Source organism: Pipistrellus hanaki, assembly GCF_964339955.1.
Source record: "Pipistrellus hanaki genome assembly, chromosome: 3".
Taxonomy (NCBI): Eukaryota; Metazoa; Chordata; class Mammalia; order Chiroptera; family Vespertilionidae; genus Pipistrellus; species Pipistrellus hanaki.
The window spans coordinates 7,428,648-7,453,265 of NC_140505.1; the positions used below are offsets into that span (position 1 = coordinate 7,428,648).

Genomic DNA, 24,618 nt, shown 5'->3' on the forward strand with positions numbered 1-24,618 from the left:
AGTTTAGAATGTCACTGGTAGCATTTGAAAAATTGAACTCAAGTAAAAAAGAGAGATGTTAAGTTTAAAAAAGAATTATGAAGTTGAATATTAAATTCATCCAAGGAGCAGTTTGTTTTTCAAGGTTTCATCTAAAAAACCTTCCTTTAAAAAACATAAACACTCATATAAGTCTATTTCACATATGGCAAGTACTGTGGTTATATTGTTAGAGCATTGCAAAATATATTCTTTGCCTTTTAACCTTCCATCAGTAGTATTTCTATAGTAACCTAATTTAATGGTTGCACTAGCTTGTGTGTTGATAATTATTTCTAGTCATATTGGGTGTCTGAGGCTCATTCCTAAGTAGATTTTTTAGGAAGGGTTCATGTGCACAATAGTCTCTAAATTATTACTGGCTGATAATAGTTTGTGCTTTTTTATATTTGATCATTTTGATGGGTAGAAAAACTTCCGCTCACATTTTTTTTTCCTTGACTATTTTAAAGATTTCACCAACCAGCAAGATGCTATTTTCCATCTATCCCACAGGTTCCCAAACTTGTTTGTGCCGTAGACCCCTTGGCATGTTTTTCGGTTTTGGGTAGACCCCCTACTTACCTGATATTGATTTTTTTGTAAATTTCTAACTGTAGTGAAGTTTAGTGTTAAAAACTTGAAATAAAAACACATGTTAAGTTTTATACATTTATTTATTGAATTTAAATTAAAACTACTCAAAATAAAATTTTGTATCTGTTATATAAAATATACGTAACATAAAATTTAATAAAAAATAATGTACCTACTTTTCTCCGGCATTCTCAAACAAAATAACACTGATTCGCTATAATTTGTATGATAAACTACCAGTTTATATTTTTTTAAATGTTTTCTCAGCACTTTCCTATTCAAGATTCAGGAAACGAATGAACGTATTTTTCTCACATTCATATTTATAGAGTGACGAATTGAACAAGTCGGTGCAAGTTCGCGAAGCTTTGAGACAAAAATTGGCAAGAATGTTTACTGCGCATATGCTTGTAACAAGATGATACTGGTATATCATTATGTGCAGGTTTTTATCCTACAACTTACACAATTTTATAAACATATAATAAATTTTTTATTTCATAGGTACTTTTATAAATAATTTATATGTTTTTATATTATAAGATAATATGATGTAAGTAAATAGGTACTATCAGTGTATGTTGAGATCCACTATCGTGGACCCCCATTTTCATTTCTTGGACCCCAAAATTTTTTTTTCGCTGACATAGACCCCTTGCAGGTTGTCATAGACCCCTGGGGGTCGATATAGACCACTTTGGGCATCACTGATCTATCCCATTGTCAAAGTTGAAGTACTATAGGAAAGCAGGCACTCTTGGGAACTATGTGGTAGGAATAGAATGTGGGAATTAGTATAATATTTTGGATGAAGATTGAATAATAATCTTGTTATAACCATGTCAAAAGCATACCCTTATTTTTAAAATGTACATCTTAAAATCCCTTAATATCTTCAAAAAGAGTCTTTTCAACAATATCTTCTTAACCAATCTCCCCTTTTGATGTGCTGGTGGTGTGCCTGGAACATATGGGCTGTAACAGTATCTGCCTGCCACCAGATGGTATTATACAGATAAAGTCAGGTATTGTTTTCCTAGACTGTCTACGCCTACTCTTTGAGAAACACTACATTGTTCCACTGGTGTAATTCTTGCGTGCCAGCAAGCTATGCACACGACTCATTTTGAGTGTTCAAAACTCAGGGGCACTGCCTATCTAGTTTTCTTGCAAGAACTACTTGATTTTTCTTCATGGTACAAATAATAGCTGTAATTTATTGGGTACAATAGTCTATCATGTGCCAGGCATTTATTGTAATTGTCCCGAAACCTTACAGAATTCAGTTAGTTGCTTACATTGTCTCTGATAGACAGAGGAGGAAGTTCATGCTTAGAAAGATGAAATAATTTGCAAAGGTCATAAGCCACATCCCACGTGGCTTAGGGTTCAGGATCTGGAGAAGGGCCACAGGCAAATGATGAGATAAGACAAGAAATGAAAATTTGGAAATAATGGGGGACCATGAGGAGAGTCCAACACAAGGGGAAGGACTTGGCTGGTGCCCAGGCCCTGCCAACCTTTTATTCCATTTTGGATAGACATATTGCCCTTAGTCAGGCAGCCATTCCAGTAACAGACAATCTTAAAGGTCAGTAAATATTAGTAAAGATTTGCTTTGAGACTATTTGGTCAGGAAATTGCTTGAGACACCATTGTCTCGATTAAACGGTGCATAGCCTTGGCCCTTGGCAGAGCTCAAGGTTCATGAGCCTCTGCGTCCCTTGTTTACACTTTTCTGACAGTGAAGACAATGGGTACTAGCTTCCTACAGCTTTCTTAATGGCCTCATGCACATGGCTGTGTTTGAATGTCTTAATATCCCAAAAGTCTCATGCCAGCTTCTCTTCAGGGCCTTGTTCTACTGTATGTCCTCACCATATCTTTTTGTCCCAGTTGTCGGCAATCTTCAGTTCAAAGGAGATAACTAGGAATAGGGCTGCTGTGTCTTCCAACTGAAGGGTGTGCTGAGCTGAAGAGGGGGTAGGGCGAACATGAATATAAAAATGCCATAAAGTGTCCTATCTTTCTCTTTTTTAAGGCAAAATTTTTTTTCATGGGGCATTCACTTAGTTACTATAGATCTTTGGCTGTTTTCCAGAGCTACGATAGGGCTGCTTCAGCCAGTTTCTTGTTTTTTGATGGAACAAGATCTCGACATTTCCTAGTTTATCATTGTGATAATATAATCCCCATGAGGAATTTTTGTGTAGTTAATGCAATCACTTAAAAAGGTCAAATGCAGGCAACAGATCAGGTAAAAAAAAAAAAAATCTGCAATATATTTAGGTCAAAGTTAATTTCTATAATATTCCAAAAAGCTCTTACAAATCAATTCTAAAAATATACAAACCAAGTAGAAATGTGGACAAACAACAGAAAGAGGTAATTTAAAAAAAAAAAAAAGAATGTCAGCATTTCTTTTGACGATATTAAAGTGTACATTCAACTCTTATATAGGTCTAATTCTACATAAAGTGAAGTCTAAGGCTAGCTTTTTATAGAAACTGTAAACTCTATTGGAGCTTTCTGAATTTTGTCAGGGTTATGTATCTCTCTCCAAATCTTTTTCATAGTGTGCCTTCCTCCTCCCCACTTTCCTCCTACTTTCACTTCTCACTGTTTAAGAACTGGTTCTCATATTATTATAAATCAGTCCACACTACAGATAAAGCTTCCTCTTAGGTGATAAGAAGACGTGTAGTTAACTCAGTTGCCCAGTCCTTCCAACCTGGGCTTCCTTTTTTCCCTGCTGGTTCAGAATTCGCATTATAAAATGGAAATCAATCTTCATGAGCATTAATTCTCACCAACGACCAGTTCAATATCATTATGGTAAGTTGTTAGAGGTATGGCCTGCTTTTTTCATTAAGCCTCTTTGCTTTTATGAATGACCATATTAGTACCTGTTTTCTCTAAGTGTATCTTGAGTATATGTCAGTCAGTCTATAAGGAAAACTTCTCTGTACATACATTATTTTATTTTATATAGGTTTAGGTTGTGTATTTATTATATGGTTCCTGCTTTTACTATCTGTTAGTGTTATTTTGGATTTTAGATGCTATTTGGTTTGATTTAGTAAGTTATGTTTTTTGAGTCTGGGAATGCTCAAAAGTTTTTTCCATATGAAATTAATGATCATTGCTTCTTCTCTTTATGCCATTTGGCTTATGAAAGGTTTCCAAGGAGCACTATTTTATAATAAATGGTAGGAGAAACCTGTAGTTGCTTTTGACACTTTAAACTTCCTTGTGTCGAGTATGATAATTTAATGGTATTGCCTGACATTTCTGATTAAATTCATTGGGTGCCCAGTAGACATCAATTTATCCAAATTTCATTAGGATGTTTAAAGTGTAGGATGACAGTGAAGGTGGGTCTAGAATTTTATTTTAGTAAATAAATATCGAATTCAAGGCATGGAGTTTGAGGAGCCTTTAGCTATACCACGAGAACGCCATTCACACTAACCCACTTCACAGGTTGACTTAGACACAAAGTTATCGCCACTGTGCAACTACTTTGTAAAGTTACAAAAAAGTAAAAATAAGTAAAAATTCAGGTGAAGCCAGAAACCCTGTGTGTTAAATGTTGTTTCTTTTGCAGAGGGGAAGTTCAAGTTCAGACTCACTCAGTAGACTAGAGTGAGAATAGTAGAAAGGGCATTGTGCTATTTCCTCTTTCATTCATGTTCTTGCTGAGTTTATGGTTTGGTTGAGGTTCATTTAAGCCCTCCGAAGCTTAAGGAGCAGAAATGGAACTGGCACTGGTAAGAGGAACTGCACCTTCACGTTAGGGAAAGAGCTCAAAAAGAGAAAAGAAATGCCCTCTAGAATCTCAGCCACCGAGCAAGACAACGTCCTTTCTGAAGGGTGGCTGAACACAGTTCACTGTTTATCTAATGCTCTGCTGTAAGTGTAACTACCCATCTAGGCCCACAATATAGTCATCACATTATAAACCCATGAGAAGTTTTTATAATATATTTTATTGATATTTTAGAGAGAGGAGTAAGGGAGAGAGATAGAAAGCCAGGAACATCGATGAGAGAGAAACATGGACCAGCTGCCTCCTGCACACCCCCTATCGGGGATGTGCCTGCAACCAAGGTACATGCCCTTGACCAGAATCAAACCTGGGACCCTTCAGTCGGCAGACCGAAGCTCTATCCACTGAGCCAAACCAGTTTTGGCCCATGAGAAGTTTTAATGATGGAAAGATACAGTCTGACCTTGGCTTTCTGCTAACACTGGATTGGTTGTTCTAATCTCCTTGTTCCTTTTAATAAAGTTTTATTTCAAAAAGTCTTATGAGTCCCTCTACATGAAACCTGTGAACAGAATTGACCGTTTTAAATAACCAATAGCTACCGCTGGGGCCCAGGGGTGGGCAGTGTACACACTGACATACATTTACTTCTTGCTCTTAATTCTGCAACCCAGTCAAGCTAGGGACCTGTTCCAACCGCCTCAAGCAGTTTTATTACTTTACTTGTTTGTATAAGGCGGTGTGGCAGCTTAGGCAAATCTCTCACCACTAGGTTTCATTTTCCTCATTTCTCAGGCTAAGGGGTTGGATGAGGTGATCTCTACAGTCCCTGCTAATCGTCATGTTTTGCTATAATACCTATCTATACTAATAAAGGGGTAATATGTTAATTAGACCGGGGGACCTTCTGGATGTCCTTCCTTCCGGACAAAGCCATGGTGGTGGGGCCAAGGCAGAGGCAGTTAGGGGTGATCAGGCCGAGAGGGGGAGGGAAGGGAGAGAGCAGTTGGAGGTAAGCAGGCCAGCAGGGGGAGGCAGAATTGGGGGTTATCAGGCTGGCAAGTGGGGACAGTTGGAAGCAAGCAGGCTGGCGGGGAGTGGCAGTTGAGGCTAAGCAGGCCAGCAGGCAGAGTGGTTAGGGGTGATCAGGCAGACAGGCAGGTGAGTGGTTAGGAACCAGTGGTCCTGGATTGTGAGAGGGATGTCTGACTGCAGGTAGGACATCCCCTGAGGGGTCCCAGATTGGAGAGGGTGCAGTCCGGGCTGAGAGACACCTCCCCCAACACATGCATGAATTTCATACACCAGGCCACTATGTAGTTATACTATTATAACAATAAAAAATGTGCTCATTTCTGGACAAGCATATTGCTTTAACCAGTTGGAGTCAGTAAAGCGAATGGAAGACAAGTCAGTGAAGCTGAACTTTCTGGGGGCGCCTGGGTGCTCCCCGCAGGTCCTGCCTGTGAACGGCGCTGGCTCCCTCTCGGCTGTGAAACTTGGTCCTTCTCTGATCAAAGGGTGAGTTTCTGCACTTATTTCCCTTACAGTGTCAGCAAGAAGAGAAAGCGAGATTAGAGAAATGGAAGTAATTAGCTTTGATTAGGCACAGAGCGGTTTTTCTGTCCCTCTGACTGCACACTGTTCAATTCTGACCGTTTTGCATCAGCCTCGGGTTAATAGCAGAGGAATTCCCTCTCAGTTAGATATTCATTAACTATTTAATACCGCCCTGCACGCACTGAGGGGTGAAGTCCCTTTGTCTGAACTTCCTCTGTGGCTAAATCTGTGGCCCTTTTAAGGAAACCCAGGGTACTGCACCTAAGAAAATGAAGGAAGATATTCTCAAGGAGCTGTTTTCCATGCCTCTTGCTGTGCTTGTGTTTTATTTCCTTTGCCCTTCTTAGAATGCACCAACTAGATAGGACAGGTCTTTTTTTTTTTTTTTTTTTAACTTCAGTTTCACTTTCAAGATTGCAGCAAATCTGTTCCTGGGAACACGGCTGGATTTGGACAAGAGGGGCGGTCAGCTTCCTCAGAGCGCGTGAAGGTAGAGATTCCACCTTCGGGGGGCCAGGATCTCTCCTCGGGTGGAACTAGGGTTTCAGGATTTGTTGCTCTTTCTTTGCTCTGGTGCTTGAAATCTAGCCAGAATCACTCGCCTAGGAGCATGGAGAGACAGGCAGGAGATGTAACTCTGGGAAGAAGTGTACATAACTCAGTGCAAATAATAGCAACACCTTTTATTGCAGCAAATGAAAAAAAAAAACTTTCTTTCCTTTGTGATGTAGCTGGCGGGCACATGAAGGTAGCTACTGGAATTCTTCAGCAATAGCCTTTACAAAAATTACACTTTTGTCTTAAAGATACAAAGTCGTGAGAGCTTCAGAGAGCTTTTCTTTCTCTCTCGGCCTGCCTGGCTGCGGGGGGAGCTGAGCTGGCACTTTATGACAATGTGCTGGAAAGGGGGGCACCCTCCCCCTGTTCCCCGGGTGAGACAAAGGCTGTCTGTGGCCTAGGAAAGGAGGAAGAATGGATATGAGAAGTGGGAAGCCGCTCGGATGGGTAAGAGGATCAGCGATTAGCTTGGGCAGATGTGGGTCAGGTCAGACGGAGATGGAGTCAGCCTTGGCAGCTAGCAGTTGCAGGAAGTGGCCTCCCAACTTTGCAATATGGCTTTGTGTTGGCATGTGTCTGCATGCGGTGTGTGTGTGTACATATGTAGGGGGACAGAGAAATATCCCCCTACACGGTAATAAGCCAAACTGTAGCAGCCTGGCTCCAGACTCCATGTCCTCACCACTGCGCAGTGTGGCGCTGGCTCGGACAGACAGAATCCTGTGCTCCCTGAACTGGCTCTCCACACGGCCAGGCTCAGGCTGTGATGCTCCTCAGAGCCTGTGTACATAAAATGTGTGTAACTTTAAAAGTATCTGGTGCCAGCATTGTAAAGGCCACTGGATGAGAATGTTAATTTATAAAAGCTGATTTCTTCTGTTTTTCTGAGAGCTACGGTAGGATAAAAATAAAACCGCTAATGTTAAAAAGAATAGTTTTAAATACTCAGATAAGTTCTGTTTTCCTAGAATAATCACCTACAAGGATTTTACAGTCAAACTTATCTGGAATTCTTCTTGTGACATGACTTTTAGATCTTATTCAAAAATCTATTAAAATATCATTATTATTGATTCATCCCCATATCTTGAGGATACATTTGATTTTTTTTTTTAAACTGTGAAAATGGTAAACTAGGTAAACAATCATACCAGCAAATACTACAGCGGATACAAATTCCACCAAAACAAGTTTGTAACCATGCATAGAAAAAAAAAAAAAAAGGTTTTCTTGAGCTGATTTTTAACTGCCCATGGAAAACTATTCATTCAACATATATTTATTCAATTCCGGCTATGTTCTAATCATTTTTCTAGGTTACACAGCATAGGATAAAAACAACTATGTCCTCTCTTGTTGCCACTTACTTCTTCATAAGGAGGATTCATTAAATAAATAAAAAATAAAATTATTTCAGATAATTCCCATAAACCATTGCATGCCATAAAGCAATCTAGTAACAGAGTTACAAAATGGGAAAATTTACACTTCTGACTTCAAGACTTACTATAAAGCTACAATATTAAGAGTGTGGTTTTAGTTACTAAACAATCTATAACAAATATTAACTATAAAACAATAATGAAAAAGAAACAACCTGATCAATAAATGAGCGAAATGTTTGAGCATAGGGAAGGCATACAAATAGACAGTAAGCACATGAAAGAAACTGTTAAGTGTCATTGCTCGCCAGGGAAATACCAAAAGGTAGGATGGGAAAGGGGTTGGGAAACCCCACTGGTAGGGGCCTGGGCGTCTCCCGAAGAGGAGAGGTCACTTACCCTGGGGGTCACCTGCCCACCTGCCACATAGGTAAGCCCCGGACATGTGCCCTAGAAGAGGGAAAGTAAAGATCTCCACCAGTTAAAATAAATAAATAGAATTTTTTAAAGGCCTCAGATTTGGTGAATGTTGTATTAGCAAGAGCTTAAATTTGTTAATTTCACTCTTTAGACCAAGTAGTAGGGTAAGATGTCTTATGGGTGCCTCCTAACCTGAGGCTTGCTTCCCACTCTTTAAAATGAAATGGAAAAATGAGCAGTTTGAAAGGAATGAGGCCTCCTTAAATGGTGTGGTTGTTCAGGGAAGATGCTGACTGCTTCCCAGCCTGCGAAGACAGTGCCACGTGGGTCCTGAAGGAAGCTCTCCGCCTAATCCAGGGTGGAGTTAAAGGGGCTTCTCCAGTCTTTCTAAGCCTCCATGCATTTCCTGGATATCAAGTATTTTACATGCTTGGCTCCCACTACTACTTCCTTCCAATTTAATGGTGAACGAGTGTATATCCTATATAATAAAAGGCTTATATGCAAATACACTGAGTGGCCAGATTATTATGTGTTCAGAGATCATAATAATCTGGCCACTCAGTGTATACCATTTGCATAAATTTTTTTTAAGTAAAAAAAATTAAAAATAGAAAATAATTATAATTACCTATTATAATTGTTGTAATTATAAAAACTCCACTTTATACAACATGGATTATTATACTGACTAATAATAATAATAGTAACATTAAATCCTGCTTTGTTCCAAACACTAAAAGACATCTCTTTTAACCTTTGTAATGACCTATGGAGTGACTCTAATTATCTCTACTTACAAGACCAGAAAACTAAGGCCTGAGAAATATCAATAGATTAACTTGCTCCAGGCTATATAGTAGCGGATCCAGGATCAGAACTCAGAGGGTGTAATTCCAGGGTTTGTTCTCTTAATGGCTGTGTTTCTCTGAGTCTTACTGATTCTGCAGTGAGCAGTCATTTATATTATCATAAAATTATAAATGATATCTATTGACTTTAGATTTTATGAATTGATCTAGACCAGGTTTATCTGACCTACCATAGCTTTAGGATAAATGCTAACATTATATATCTGTTAGAGCGGACAGTTTTAAGAAATGCAAGGAAGGAAGAAGTGTGTAGAAAATACAGGGATGCACATTTCCTGTATCACATGGTGAAGAGTCAAGAGGGTTTTTTTGTTTGTTTGTTTAAAGTTGGTTGATCAATAAATAGAATTCTAAGTATAGTCTTTAAAATTATAATTGTAACAATAGACTAAATTAAATTAAAAATAACTAAAGAAAAATTGTGATGACAATGATGAAACACAGTAATTAAGTTCCTTATCTTTAGAATGGGAAGAAAATAGGTAAAGTCAGTAAATGAAGAAATAGCAACATAAGCATATTATTTAGGTTTGTGAAGGTGGCCATGAGAATTAAAAATAGACACTATCAAAAGGTTACTTTAGGTCATTCCCATGGGAATGTAAGTGAAGGGTAAAGAGGGAGTTTGTAAGTTTTATTCTGTATTTTCTATGCTGTTTGAATTATATATGGTTAATATGCTAAATGTCCAACTGTCCAACTGGTCACTATGATGTGCACTGACCACCAGAGGGCAGACAGTTAACACAGGAGCTGCTGTGACAAACACAGAGAAATGGCATTGCATATCTGGTGCCCACAAAGCAACCCTCTGCTTCCCCCAAGTGGGAATAGGCCCTGCCGCCATCCTGGAGTGACAGACAGTCCACCAAATCACAGCCGATGTTGCCAAGACCCCATGGTGCAAAATGCAGACCACAGCCCAGCCCAGCCTGGAAATGGTGGCTGTGGGCACCAGGTAATGATGTCACATTTTTGTTGACATTCTGAAGCCGAAGTTGTTAATGGAATATGTCTAAAGACCAACTATTGCCACAACATACCTCTGAAGCCAAAAGAAGCCAGGGTCATTGACAGAACGTATCTGCAGACCAACTGTTGGCACAATGATCCTCTGAGGCTGAAAGAAAGCAACTTTGTCAACAGAATATGTCTGAAAAACAGCCATCAACAAGTACATTTACTACCAATAATAGTAGGAACTGCCTTCATAGCAAAAATGAGGTAAATGAGGGTGCAATTATCAAACACAGTTGTGGTGGAAGGACTGTTACATGTCAATTTTGCCTATCCCTAAATTTCTCCGGTGAAAAACCATCTGATGGAAAATGTACTCAATGTTGTAGCAAAGGCGAAGTTCCTCCAAATGATATAAATTTTCTAGAACACCCAGCATATTTTTTAAAAATTAATGTTAACTAATTAATTTGTCTCTGTCTGACACTGGCCTCCCATTTAATTAATTTGAAGGCAGTTTCCCGTGATGCCAGCATTTGCAATGGCTATTAATAAATCACAAGGATAAACTCTAGACAGAGTAGGAATATTCCTAGCTGAACCCATTTTTGGACATGGTCAGTTATATGCTGCTTTCTCTCGAGTTCAAAGAGCATGTGACCTTAAAGTTAAAGTTGTAAATACTTCATCACAAGGGACTTACTCAAGCAATCTGAAAGTGTTTTTACTCTTAATGTGGTATGCATGGAGATATTAGAATTAGTTTAATCCATTTATCAGTCATTGTATCATTGTTGTTTTTATATCATGTTTTTTGTTGTTTTTATATCATGTTTTTGTTTTCATATATCTTTGTTGTTATTATATCATATTGTTATTGTTTACTTATTAATAAAGTTATATATTATTTTCATGTACATCTTACTAATTTTCTTTCACTTCTATTATAGAAAAAAGGCGAATAGTGATATTCAAATATTTTTTCTAATTAATTTCCTTTCAATATGCATGAGTCCGTGCACTGGACCACTAGTTTCCATATAATGTACTACCTGTATTGCACATACTTGTATATCATGAAAGTTATAGTAAAAAAAAAAATCATGCATAGATACATTTGGTTACATATTTTACAAAGACTATACCAATGCATATGAAAACATGTGTTATTAATGTAATTTATTGCTTTCTAATATTTTTTATAAGGTGGGATCATGAGCCGGAGTCTGCTGTGTAATATCTGCTGCTTTTTGGGACTGTTGCCCTTTTGGATACAGTGCGTATCTTCTGCCAGCAGGTGTGCTGTTCAGCATGAAGTAGCTGACTGCAGTCACCTGAAGTTGACTCAGATACCCGATGACCTCCCGGCAAACATAACAGTGCTGAATCTGACCCATAATCAAATCAGAAAATTACCACCTGCCAATCTTACAAGATACAGTCAACTTACTATCTTAGATGCAGGATTTAACTCCATCTCAAAACTGGAGCCAGAATTGTGCCAAAAACTCCCCTTGTTGGAAATTTTGAACCTCCAACACAATGAGCTGTCTCAACTTTCTGACAAAACCTTTATCTTCTGCCAGAATTTGTCTGAACTCCATCTTGGATACAATTTAATCCATAAAATTCAAAATAATCCCTTTAAAAACCTGAAGGTAAGATGAAAATGTTTATTTCCATATAATAAATGAAAAGTATGTTATCTAATGTTAAGGTTTCAAGTCATGTATTCATCCTTAGACTTAATATCTAGATATCTGAGTGGAGAAGGAGAAATCTGATCTATCCAAATTGGAGGGCTGAGGGGAACCACACACAAATATTGCCATTATCATGGGAAATGTTTTGAAAAGAGAAAATATCATCTTAAATCAGTTTCTCTTTTTTTAGTAAAAATATATTTGTTATTGGTTTCAGAGAGGAAGGAAGAGAAGAGAGAGATATTGTAGAAACATCAGTGATGAAAGAGAATCATTGATTGGTTCCCTCCTGCACACCCCCTTCTGGGGATTGAGCCCATAATCCGGGTATGTGGCCTTGACTGGAATCAAACCCGGGACCCTTCAGTCTGCAACCTGATGCTCTATCCACTGAGCCAAATAGTCTAGGGCTTAAATCAGTTTCAATCTTAATTTTAAAGATCTCTGCCTCTCTTGCTTCTTCCCATTAGAAATAGAACTTTCTTAGATACAGGAGGTAGGGATCAAAGATAAATTGGAACATCCCATGAGGAGCACAGCAAATACCCTTTCAAGGCTGCTGATTTTGTACCTGAAATAATGAAAAAATGTCGAGTGTAAATTCTGACTTAAATAAGGTTAACACATTGATAGATGATAAGTTGTTCAACTTAAAGTTACCTATTCTTGATTTTAGAAATCTCACAATATTGTTTTTCCAATGACTACTTACATTTTCCCTTTTAGTATTTTGCTTGAATTTTAAATCTGTGAAAAATGTACAGGGTAGAGCTAAAGTAGGTTGATAGTTGCTTATATGAAAAACAATACAATTAAATAATACAAGAATAAACTGTGTTTCATGTACTCACAACTGTAAACCTACTTTTGCCCCATCCTATATTTATTATCTCTAAATTTGAGACAATTATTAAGTCCTTTTCCTAAACCAAAGCCATTTTCAAAACTATTTGTTTTCTTCTTTTTAATGGACTTATAGCTACTGGTCATTTCTTGACCTCAGATGCCAAGAATAACACATATTTAAATATGCTTAGAAACTTATATAAAATGATTTGCTTGGAAGCTATTTGAAATTTCTTTTGGGGCCTTCTTAGATTATAAGGTGGAAAAACACCTTTGGACACAAGACCTCAATATCCAGTTGGAGTAATCATTGGGGGAAATTTTATCATTATCTTTTTTATTTAAAAATAAATAAAAGTGTTACTCTGTTTAATAGACATAAGATTTTGCCCTAACATATATAAATGTTTCCTTATCTTTTACTTGAGTTTGTAGCATACATGTTCAAAAACAGCATAGGGTGAAAAAACATCCCACAGCCCTGACAAAACAAACAAAAATGAACATTCTCTACTTGACATGATGCTAAGTTTACATAGCTATGAATCTTGCTCAATGTAAAAATCTTCTTAGGATTTCATGGTTGACAAAGTTCTACTGAAAATTCTTTTTTCAAAATATGTTTTATTGATTTCAGAAAGGAAGGGAGAGGGAGAGAGAAATAGAAACATCAATGTTTCTATTGATGAGAGAATTACCAATTGGCTGCCTCTTGCACACCACACAGTGGGGACAAAGCTCAGGAATGTGCCCTGACCGAGAATCGAACTGGAATCTCCTGCTTCATAGGTTGATGCTCAACCACTGAACAACACTAGCTGGGCCTCATAGTTTTTTTTAAAAAAAATATTTCTCTTTTCCTGTTGTTTAGTTTCAAGACTGATGTATAACACTATATGTTTAAAAAGCCACATGAATATTACTTAGATCAGAAATATAAGTTTACTATAAATAAACTAGAGGCTTGGTGCACAGATTCATGCACCAGTGGGGTCCCTCAGCCTGCCCTGTGGGGATTCGGCTGAAACTGGCTATCTGACATTCCCCAAAGGGTCCTGGATCGTGAGAGGGCACTGGCCAAGCCAAGGGACCCCACCAGTGCACAAGTACTCTACTATGCATATAAGATCTTTGGTTAATCTCTTCCCGTCTTCCCCTCTCCCTCTTTTCCTCTGAGATTTATCAGTCTGTTCCATGTTTCCATGCCTGTGGTTGAGTGTCTGCTCCCTGGTGCTCAGTGCTTGTCATAGCTACTGGTCGGTTAGATGGTTGGCTGGTTGCTTAGCCTTTTATATATATAGATATGTAAATACGTGCTTATTATGACTATTGTTTATGTCATGAATAAGTAATCTTAAGCCTTTTTTATTTCAGTAAGAGAAATAAAGTGATTCTTGATGTAAGAAACTAAATCCTTGCAACAATAATATTTTCAATCTCAACAAAGATTTTTATTATTCCTACTGTCAGTTTTCTATAGAATAATAGAGAAATGACATTTTGCTCTTGAGTTCTTTCTAAGGTTCACATACATTTAGTGCAGGGATGAGAAACATCTGGCCTGCAGACTGTATACGGCCCAAAAAATCATTTGGTCTGGCCCCGCCAAGGCACTAGGAGTGAGTTAATTAAGTGTTTGACCAATTATGCAGGTTAATGTTTAAGTTGATAGTATTGTATAGCATGTGAATGATATTATAAATATCCAAATGGCCCTTGGCAGAAAAAAAGGTTCCCTACCCCTGATTTAGAGGAACTTTTTTTGATGGCAAAACTTTAACGTGTACTTTTTTTCTCTCTCTCAGAATTTAATCAGATTAGATCTATCTCATAATGGCTTATCATCGACTAAATTAGGAACTGAACTCCAACTGGAAAATCTCCAAGAGCTCCTATTATCAAATAATAAAATTCATGTACTAAGAGGTGAAGAACTTGATTTCCTTGGCAATTCTTCTTTAAAAAAATTAGAGTTGTCTTCAAATCAAATTAAAGAGGTAAGAAGTGATATAAATTTGAGTTCTGTCTTTAAGTGTGGGCAGTCTGTAATTGTGTCACATGGATAAGAATCCAAAAATTCCTATAGATTTCTGAAATCCTTCACACTGACTTCTTGGTCATTGATGTCACCCTCACGAGAAAGGAACTTGGGTAACAATTAGGAGCTAAGGCTCCGCCGTCAAACAGAAGTGGCTTACAATCCTCCTTCCATTATAGACCAGTACTTGGACTTTGGGGAACTTCAGCTCTCAAGGTCCTCACATGTAAAGTGGAAATAAAACCATCTATCTTACAAAATCTCTGAAAGAATTAACAGAGCGTGATGCTTAAGAGCATGGGCTTTAGAGCTAAGATAGTTGCCTTCCTCTCTGGGCTTTCTCATTAATTGTGCAAGCAGGCAAATTATTCAAGTTCTCAAATTATTCAGGTTCTCTCTACTCCGGTTCTCCAGTTATAAAGTTAGTGTAATAAACATTACTTCGTAGGGCTGTGTGCTAGACAATGTAGCACAATGTTGGGAGTGACATCTAAGCTGAGCCATGGATGCTGAGGAGAAGTTACCCTGTGGCCAGGGGAGGGATGTGAGGGGAGTGGGGGGTTGGAGCAAGGCCTGGGTGTTACAGGTGCAGAATAAGGAGATGTGCATTAGAGGGACAGAGAAAAAACCCAGAGAAGGTGAATAACGGGGAGGGGACTGAAGTAATGCATTGTGTTTAACAGATTGAGTTGCAAGGTTCATACAAACTCTACTGTGTCTTGGTTATTAACCTATTTCCCCCCCTCTCCACCCTTAGTTCTCTCCAGGGTGTTTTCATGCAATTGGAAAATTGTTTGGTCTCTCTCTGAACAATGCCCAGCTGGGCCCCAGTCTCACCGAGAACCTTTGTCAGGAACTGTCAAACACAAGCATCCAGACTCTCTCCCTGAGCAGCACCCAGCTGTACAAAACAAGCAACACGACTTTCGCTGGACTCCAGCAGACGAACCTCACCGTGCTCGATCTTTCCTATAATGGCTTAAATGCCATTGGCAATGACTCCTTTGTGTGGCTTCCACATCTAGAATATCTCTTTCTGGAGTATAATAACATAGTACATTTGTCTTCTCGCTCCTTCTATGGGCTTTCCAATGTGCGATACCTGAACTTGAGATGCTCCTTTACGAAACAAAGCAATTCGCTCTCTTTGTCTCCCAAGATTGATGATTTTTCCTTTCAGTGGCTAACAAGTCTGGAGCATCTTAACATGGACAATAACAACTTTCCAGGCATAAAAAGCAACATGTTCGCAGGACTCACACAGCTGCGATACTTAAGTCTAGCCAACTCCTTCACCGGTTTGCAAACGTTGACAAATAAAACATTTGAATCACTTGCTCGTTCTCCTTTACTGATGCTCAACCTGACAAGAAATAAAATCTCAAAAATAGAAAGGGGAGCTTTTTCTTGGTTGGGACACCTGAAGGTACTGGACCTCGGCATTAATGACATCGGGCAGGAACTCACGGGCCAGGAATGGAGAGGCCTAGAAAACATTGTTGAAATCTACCTTTCCTACAACAAATACCTGCAACTGACAAGCAGCTCTTTTGCCTCGGTCCCAAGCCTTCGACAGCTGATGCTCCGAAGGGTGGCCCTTAAAAACCTGGATAGCTCCCCTTCCCCTTTCCGCCCTCTCGCCAATATGACCATCCTCGACTTGAGCAACAACAACATAGCCAACATCAACGATGAGCTGTTGGAGGGTCTGGATAGACTGGAGATTCTGGATCTGCAGCATAACAACTTAGCCCGGCTCTGGAAACAAGCAAACCCTGGCGGTCCTGTGAATTTTCTGAAGGGTCTTTCTCGCCTCCACATCCTTAATTTAGAGTCTAACGGCTTTGATGAGATCCCGGCAGAGGCCTTCAAGGACTTGCTTCAGTTAAAGAGCATCAGTTTAGGGTTGAATAATTTGAATGTACTTCCACCGTCCATCTTTGACAAGCAGGCATCTCTAAAGTCGTTGAGCCTTCAGAAGAACCTCATCACGTCGGTTGAGAAGGATGTTTTCGGGCCGGCTTTCAGGAATCTGAGTAATTTAGACATGCGCTTTAATCCGTTCGACTGCACATGTGAGAGCATTGCCTGGTTTGTTACCTGGCTCAATGCTACCCACACCAATATCTCTGAGCTATCAAGCCACTATCTCTGCAATACCCCGCCGCAATACCATGGTTTCCCAGTGATGCTTTTTGATATATCACCCTGCAAAGACAGTGCCCCCTTCAAGTTCCTCTTTATAGTAAATACCAGCATCCTGTTGAGTTTTATCTTTATTGTACTGTGCATCCATTTCGAAGGCTGGAGGATATCCTTCTACTGGAATGTTTTAGTGCATCGTGCTCTCGGTTTCAAAGAAATGGATAGACAGCCAGAGCAGTTTGACTATGTGGCGTATATAATTCACGCCTATGAAGATAGGGACTGGGTCTGGGAGAACTTCTCCCCGATGGAAGAGCAAGATCAAACTCTCAGATTTTGTCTGGAAGAAAGGGACTTTCAGGCAGGTGTCCTTGAACTTGAAGCAATTGTGAATAGCATCAAAAGGAGCAGGAAAACCATTTTTGTTATAACACAGCATCTACTGAAAGACCCGTTATGCAAAAGGTAGGTGAACACTGTGACATTTGAAGTATATACCTGTTTTTACATTGAGCTTTTCAATATTATCAACATTTTACTCACAACTCAATGAATTTAAAAAAAATAAACTTAAGAAAGAATATAACCTGATTCTTAGTGAGAGATCAAAGTAAATTCTAAGGGGAATTTTAGATTTTAGAGCTTTTGACTATTAAAAACTGTATATATAAATAAATTCAATTTCTTGTGTTTTTGCTTGTTTGTTGTTGCTTAGATTCAAGGTGCACCAAGCAGTTCAGAAAGCTATTGAACAAAACCTGGATTCCATTATCTTGATCTTTCTTGAGGAGATTCCAGATTATAAACTGAACCATGCACTCTGCTTGCGAAGAGGAATGTTTAAATCTCACTGCATTTTGAACTGGCCAGTTCAGAAAGAACGGAAAAATGCCTTCCATCATAAATTGCAAGTAGCACTTGGGTCCAGAAATTCAGTACATTAGATTTATTTAAAAATTAAATAAAGGAGTAACTTTCCTAATTTAAAAAGTTTCATGGTAAATTTAAGTTTTACTTGAAAACTGTGTAAATCTGTTTGTTTATATTTTATAGGTGAGAGTATTAGATCACAGTTATTTCTCTTTTATGAAAATATATCTCCTTATTTCAGACTTTTTATAACCAATTGACTTAATTTGACCCAAAAGAAACATATGGGAATATCTCCTATTAATGAATATACATAATTGGTTACTGAGGCCAATGAAAACTTAAGAAAGTTTTAAAATATTCCTTATTTAAGTGAAGTAATAGTTATGGGAGGGTTTGTAATAGTTATATTTGGTTTTTTTTATGTACTCAGAATAAAAAAAAATAATTGTTTTAATGGGCACAATGGTATTTCAATTATAAACAATAGAATATATACCCATATTTTTAAAGTTTAATTACAGTAATTTTCCAGTTGTATTTTAGTAGTGCCTATTCCAGTGTTGATTTTGTTAAATTATAAATACTATTTTAATATGCAGACTCTAGGGCAGAAAACATTTGTTAGTAATTTTGATTACTTAATAAAACAAATGATTTAATAAATACATTTGCTAAAACAGCTCACAGAACTCAGAGAAACATTTTACTTACTGGATTACTGGTTTGTTATAAAGGGATATAACTCAGAAACAGTTAGATAAAAGAGATGCATTGGACAAGGTATGGGGAGAGGTCTCAAACCAAAGAGATGGGGACTGGCTTAGGAAGGCAGGAATATGCTCCTTGACCCCTAATGGAGTTTCACAAGAGAAAACCGGAGGCCAGGAAAATTTAAAGTACTCTGAACTGAGGTCACAGGGAGCCCCACAGTTGTCAAAGATGAGTGGCGGGTATAATAGGAGGAGTCATCAATAACCCACAACCCTTTAATGAAAAGTCAGGCATATTTCTGTTGGGCAAATAAAAGACACTGGGCTGACAGGGACCCATGCATATTAAGGACTAGACAAATAGGTCTAAAACTGTAACAAGCTGACCACTTAGCTGGGTAGCTTGCTAAAAAGCAGATCCTGGGCATCGCCATCAGAAATTCTGAATCACGAAGTTTGGCTCAAAATTCGGCATTGACAGTCATCCCAGATAACTCTGCTGGAGAGGATCTATAATGTCCCTTTGAGAAACATTTAAGTAGAGTCATATTCAGTGGACTTTTGAATTAGTCACAACCTCTTCACCGATGCATCTCCATTATTTTAGCAGAACTGCTCCTCAACCATTTATTACCTACTAATTACTTTATGCATTATAACATTTAATACTCATAAGGATTTCATAAAAAAAATAATATTACAGTTGGGAATCCTACAGAAGCCAAGTGACTTGTGTAAAGAATGTGCAAAATTCAAGATGATTCTCTTGCCATGGAAAGACGCACCATAAAGCAAATTGCACACTTTTTAATCAAAGGCTGGAAAAGCATTGAGAAGAGTCTTCATTAATATTTACCAGGTTTTCAGTCATGGTTAATAGTATTACTAGTGGCCCGGTGCATGAAATTTGTGCACGGGGTTATCGGGGGGTTCCCTCAGCCCAACCTGCACCTTCTCCAATCAGGGGCCCCTTATGGGATGTCCGACTAGCAGTTGGACATCCCTCTCACAATCTTGGATCACTGGCTCCTAACTGCTCACATGCCTGATTGTCCCTAACTGCCTCTGCCTGCCTACCTGATTGCCCCTAACCTCTCTACTGCCTGCCTAATCACCCCTAACTGCCCTTCACTGCTGGCCTGATCTTGCCCCCAACTGCCCTCTCTGCCTCGGCCCCCACCACCGTGGCTTTGTCCAGAAGGAATTTGAATGTCTGGAAGATGGCCAGTCCACCGGGTCTAATTAGCATATTGCCCTTTTATTAGTATAGATTAGCACCTAAGGGAGCATATGCTATGTGTCAGGCAAACGTTTTAAGTCATTTTAATGTAGTATTTGTTTAAGTTTTCCCAACCACATAGGCTACTACTATTGCCTCATTTTCCAGATTAGGAAACTGAAGCATATGGTTACTTAACTTGCCCAATGTCATATCTCTGCCACTTACTAAATTCATCATTTGAACCTACGCAGTCTGACTCGAATGTAAAGGTTAAAACTACCAAAATACTATGGGGTATGATCTTGGCATTGACTGTGATATGTCATCTGGGAATATGAAGAGGTTGGGTTTGAGAAGGCCTATTACTGCCTCTTCAATGAGAGCACTTAAAATGCTCAGTACATGAGTGACATCGGTAGTGCACATGTGAGCTGTTAACTGGTAGCTGCCCTTTTAATTTGATAGTGGAAGATAGTCAAACTATTCCTTGTAGCTATCTACTTTATCCAACAAACATGCCCATCTCTCCTTTCTTGATTGATGGGGGCCCTGATTTTGTTCTGAGGGACAGTAGACTTTTGCTCAACCACTAGGAGGTGCACTATGATTGAAAAGCATGACAACGCGTATTTCCCCTTGGCTGATGATTAGCTTAGGGAAGGACTTTTAATTTAGTTCTGGCCAATGAGAACCTTCTGGAAAGTATTTTGTCCCTTGATGAGAGGGAAAGTGACTGAGTGAGATGTACCTTCTTGCCTTGCAGGTAGTTATTTGAGGAGAAGATGATTGGAGCTCAGGGTACCATCCTGGGACCCCCAGGAAAAGGCATTGCAACCTTACAGTGAGCAAACAAAAAAGAAGGGTGTTGAGTCTCTGATGACATTGATAATTCCCAGCACCAATCCCAAACCAGCTTATTGTGGGCCTCCTGCTGGGAGTTATGTAAGCGCCTGAAATGCTCAGGCTTCTGTTAGTGCAGGCTTTCTTTGGCACTTGCAGCTCAGAGCATCTGGAGAGCCCCCTGGGTCTGGTCTCAGTTTGTTCCACTGCACCGCGTCTGCTACCACACCCAGGAGAGGCAGTCATGGTCTATTAGCAATCCTGTCATCTAAAGCAGCTTTCCCATCAGTGTCAAGTTCTTGTTTTTGTATCCTTGGTAGAATCCACAGCCCTCAATCGCAAATCAAGAAACCTTGCTTGAGGCTTTTGAGGTTGTGATCTGCTTTGTTTTCTTTTATTGTGTTTACCATTGAAAACAAGTAAGACACGCTTGTCAAAAACTTCCAATTAGTACAAGAAGGAATAAACTTGGACATAAGAGTAGCTCTCATTTCCTTCTAGATCTTTTTCCGGGTTGTTCAGTGTAATCTGGCTGCGCAGATAATAAAAACAAACATATGCTGAGAGCTGACCCTGTGCCAGGCTCTGTTCCCCCTGTTCCAGCTGCCAAACAGATGTTAATTATTGTGAGCCTCACAACATTCCATTATTTGAAACAGGAATTTTTTTTTTTTTAATCAAATGTGACAGTATTCTTCTTTAGAGTTTCTGGCCTGGATGTCATGCTAAGTGAGGCCATTTAAATTCTGAAGCAGATTAATTACTCACGTTATTTACTTTAACTTCCAGGTTTCCAAAACATGCCATTTCTTCATAGCAGCATGGTTATGACTTCCTAATCCTTTCTCAATGGTGTAGCCAGGCATTATTGAACACATCAGAAAATAAATTCTTCAGATTATTCATCAATCGGTATTAGCAGAATTTTATCACACAAAACACTGCTTTGACATTTCTAATGAAGCCTATCTAACATGAACATGGTCCTGGTCAGAAGCAATGATTCATTGCATTTTCTTTCACTTCCTCATTCTGCAGGAGCCAGACCTCTGTGGCACATCACGGGGCTCATGCTATGAGAATGCCTTGCTACTGGTAATTAACGGAGAAGCAGGGTAGCACCTAACATCTCTCTGAAAGACTGTTGACAGGTGAACAATGGGTATAAAAGACCCAGCATCTTGCTGAGAATTGTTGATCATGTTTGCAATTATAGCTCATTGTCAAAGGACCTTCAAACAAAAGGATCAATCATTCATTCACTGTGTCTTGTTCACGAGGCTGGCTGGCCAGCATGCTACCCTCAATGCCTTAACCAACAATGATACTTATTCCCCTCTCTCTTCAGGACTCCTGTCATTCTCCCTGTAGATTTGAAACAATTATGATTATCACTCTAATGTATAGCAGCTTTTCACAGAAAATGTACCCACCAAAGTTTTCATAAAGGTACCAGCAAGACACCATATTGATGAAGTACCCAAAGAATTAACTAATATCCCAATAGTGTATTAGTTTCTTATGTCTGCCTTAACAAAGTGCCACAAATTGGGCGACTTAAGACAATAGAGCCCTAGCCAGTTTTGCTCAGTGGATAGAGCATCGGCCTACAGACTGAAGGGTCCTGGGTTTGATTCTGGTTAAGGGCATGTTTCTCGGTTACAGGCTCTTTCCAGAACAATGAATTTTGTATCTTCAGGGTGCTATGGAATTATCTGTGAATTCAGCAATAACACACATAAATGTTGATCACTTAATTTGGCAGTAAAGCTTTATTATTAAACTAGAGGACTGTTGCACAAAATTCATGCACTAAGGGCAATGTCCCTCAGCCCAGCCTACACCTTCAATCTGGGACCTTTTGGGGGATGTCTGACTGCTGGTTTAGGCCTGATCTCAATCCGGGATTGCTGGCTCCCAACCACTCACCTGCCTGCTTGCCTGATTGCCCCTAACCACTTCTGCCTGCCAGCCTAATCACTCCCTAACCTCTCCCCTGCCAGCCTGATTGATACCTAACTGCTCTCCTGCTGGACCGATTGTCCTTAATTACCCTCCCCTGCAGGCCCAATTGTCCCAAACTGTCCACCCCTGCCAGCCCGGTCACCCCGAACTAACCTCTCCTGCTGGCCCAGTCACCCCTAGCTATTCTCCCCTGCTGGCCTGGTTGCCCCCAACTGCCCTCTCCTGCTGGCCTGATCGCCCACAACTGCCCTGCCGGCCATCTTATGGCATCCATCTTGTGATCACATGGGAGCAGCCATCTTGTGACCACATTAGGATGGCCATCTTGTGTGAGGGTGTGACAGTCAATTTGAATATTACCTCTTTATTATATAGGATTTTCAAGTTCCCCCTCACCGGTTTGGCCCAGTGGGCAGAGTGTCGCTCCCTGTAGATAGAAATGTCTTAGGCTTGATTCCTGTCAAGAACACATACATTGATTGCAGGCTTGATCCCCAACCTGGTTGGGGTGCATGTGGGAGGCAACCAGTCTATGTGTCTCTCTCATGTTGAAGTTTCTCTCTCTATGTCTCTCCTCCTCCCTTCCACTCTCTCTAAAAATCATTGGAGAAAATACCCTTGGTTGAAGATTAACAAAAAAATATTCAACTTCGACATGAAACCAAAGTGTTAGGTAGAATGTTCTAAAATTTTTAAAAATGTGACTATGGAGACAAAACTACCAAATATAATTTGTGAATCTTGATAAGATTTTGATTAATACCTACACATTACCTTTGGGGGACAATTCAGATGATATAAAAGGATCTTTTTTAATGTTTTATCTCTTTTGTGTAGGATGATGTATGTTGAAATAGTTAAGGGTGAAGGATTATGTTTTCAAACTATTTCACATTGTTAAACATATGTTCAATACAGATAAATAGGATACAATGTCAAAAAGTATTGGTGGTGACAGGGATCACTGTACTCTTTCATCATCTTTATAAAATGTAATTTTTTTCTAATAAAATTACTAGGGAAAAAGATAACTTCAAGTAATAGCAATAATCAATAGGAAAGCAAAGGACAAAATGATTAACAAGCATAAAGAGAAATACGAACACGCACCATTAATATAGAGACCACAAGGAGGGGTTGGACAGTCCATCCTGAGATGTATGTCTATTCCTCCCTCATCTGCCAAAACACCATATTATTATTATATGTTAATCCTCACCCAAGGATATTTTTTCCATTGATTTTTAGAAAGAGTGGAAGAGAGAGGAAAAGACAGAGAGAAATATCAATGTTAGAGAAACATATCTATTGGTTGCCTCCTGCATGTGGCCTGACCAGAACCCATGCTGGGGAGGAGTCTGCAACTGAGGTACATGCCCTTGATCAGAATCAAACCTGGGACCCTTTGGTCTATAGGCTGATGCTTTCTATTCACTGAGCAAACTTACTAGAGCCTGAACATCATATTTTTATGTCATATTTAATATTTCACTTGATGAAATTTAATAATATATTAAATTTTATTAAATTTCATTAAATGGCAGAAGGAGTTTTATTAGTAGGTAACTGTAAAATCTAGTTTCTCTGTGTAGAATTGCAAATACCTACCATTTGGTAGGATCTTTAGCTGATGACTCAGCCATAAATGTGAAGAGCAAACATCTTGGGTGAAGGGTGCAGATGACGTGGCAGTACTTGGTGCTTGGTGTAGAAACAGTAGTAATGTCACCTCCTTGAAAGCAGGAGTCTTTGAACAGCTCAGCCAGGCATTCTGTGATGCATTCCTGGCAGGTGCTATTTGGGATTTTAGGAACATGTCTAATTAGGCAATCATCTACAGAGGCAAACAAAGGAGACTGACTTAACTGAACTTGGAAATCAGGAAAATCAACACCTTTATGTTAGTTTCTTGGATGAGCAGCCTCAGATAGAAAAGAAAACCACGATGTAACACATTTGCCCCGATGGAATTGTCTCAGAGACATGGGTGCTTTGTGGGGACTTGAATCACTTCTCAGATCTTTACTAGCAAAGATGCTCTTTAGGATCCCATCCAAGTCTAAAAGGGCCTCCTGCTTTTCCCTTTGCCCGTTGTTCTCTCTATCCAAACTCCATGCTTATTTGAAACAAAGGCTCCCACACG

General features: G+C 39.2%; 1 protein-coding gene across 2 annotated transcripts; it reads left to right on the plus strand.

Moving 5' to 3' along the window:
• The first annotated feature begins 5,985 nt into the window (after positions 1-5,985).
• TLR3 (toll like receptor 3) lies at positions 5,986-24,060 on the plus strand. Of its 2 annotated transcripts, XM_084877714.1 has the most exons (5): positions 5,986-6,406; positions 11,340-11,791; positions 14,488-14,679; positions 15,478-17,330; positions 17,581-24,060. In XM_084877714.1, exons 2-5 carry the CDS (start codon positions 11,348-11,350, stop codon positions 17,807-17,809), a joined length of 2,718 nt encoding a protein of 905 aa, XP_084733840.1. In that variant the 5' UTR covers positions 5,986-6,406; positions 11,340-11,347; the 3' UTR covers positions 17,810-24,060. The 2 variants fall into 2 exon arrangements, with proteins under 2 accessions (XP_084733840.1, XP_084733841.1); XM_084877715.1 differs by lacking the exon at positions 5,986-6,406 and having other exon boundaries at positions 11,313-11,791.
• Positions 24,061-24,618: the final 558 nt, after the last annotated feature.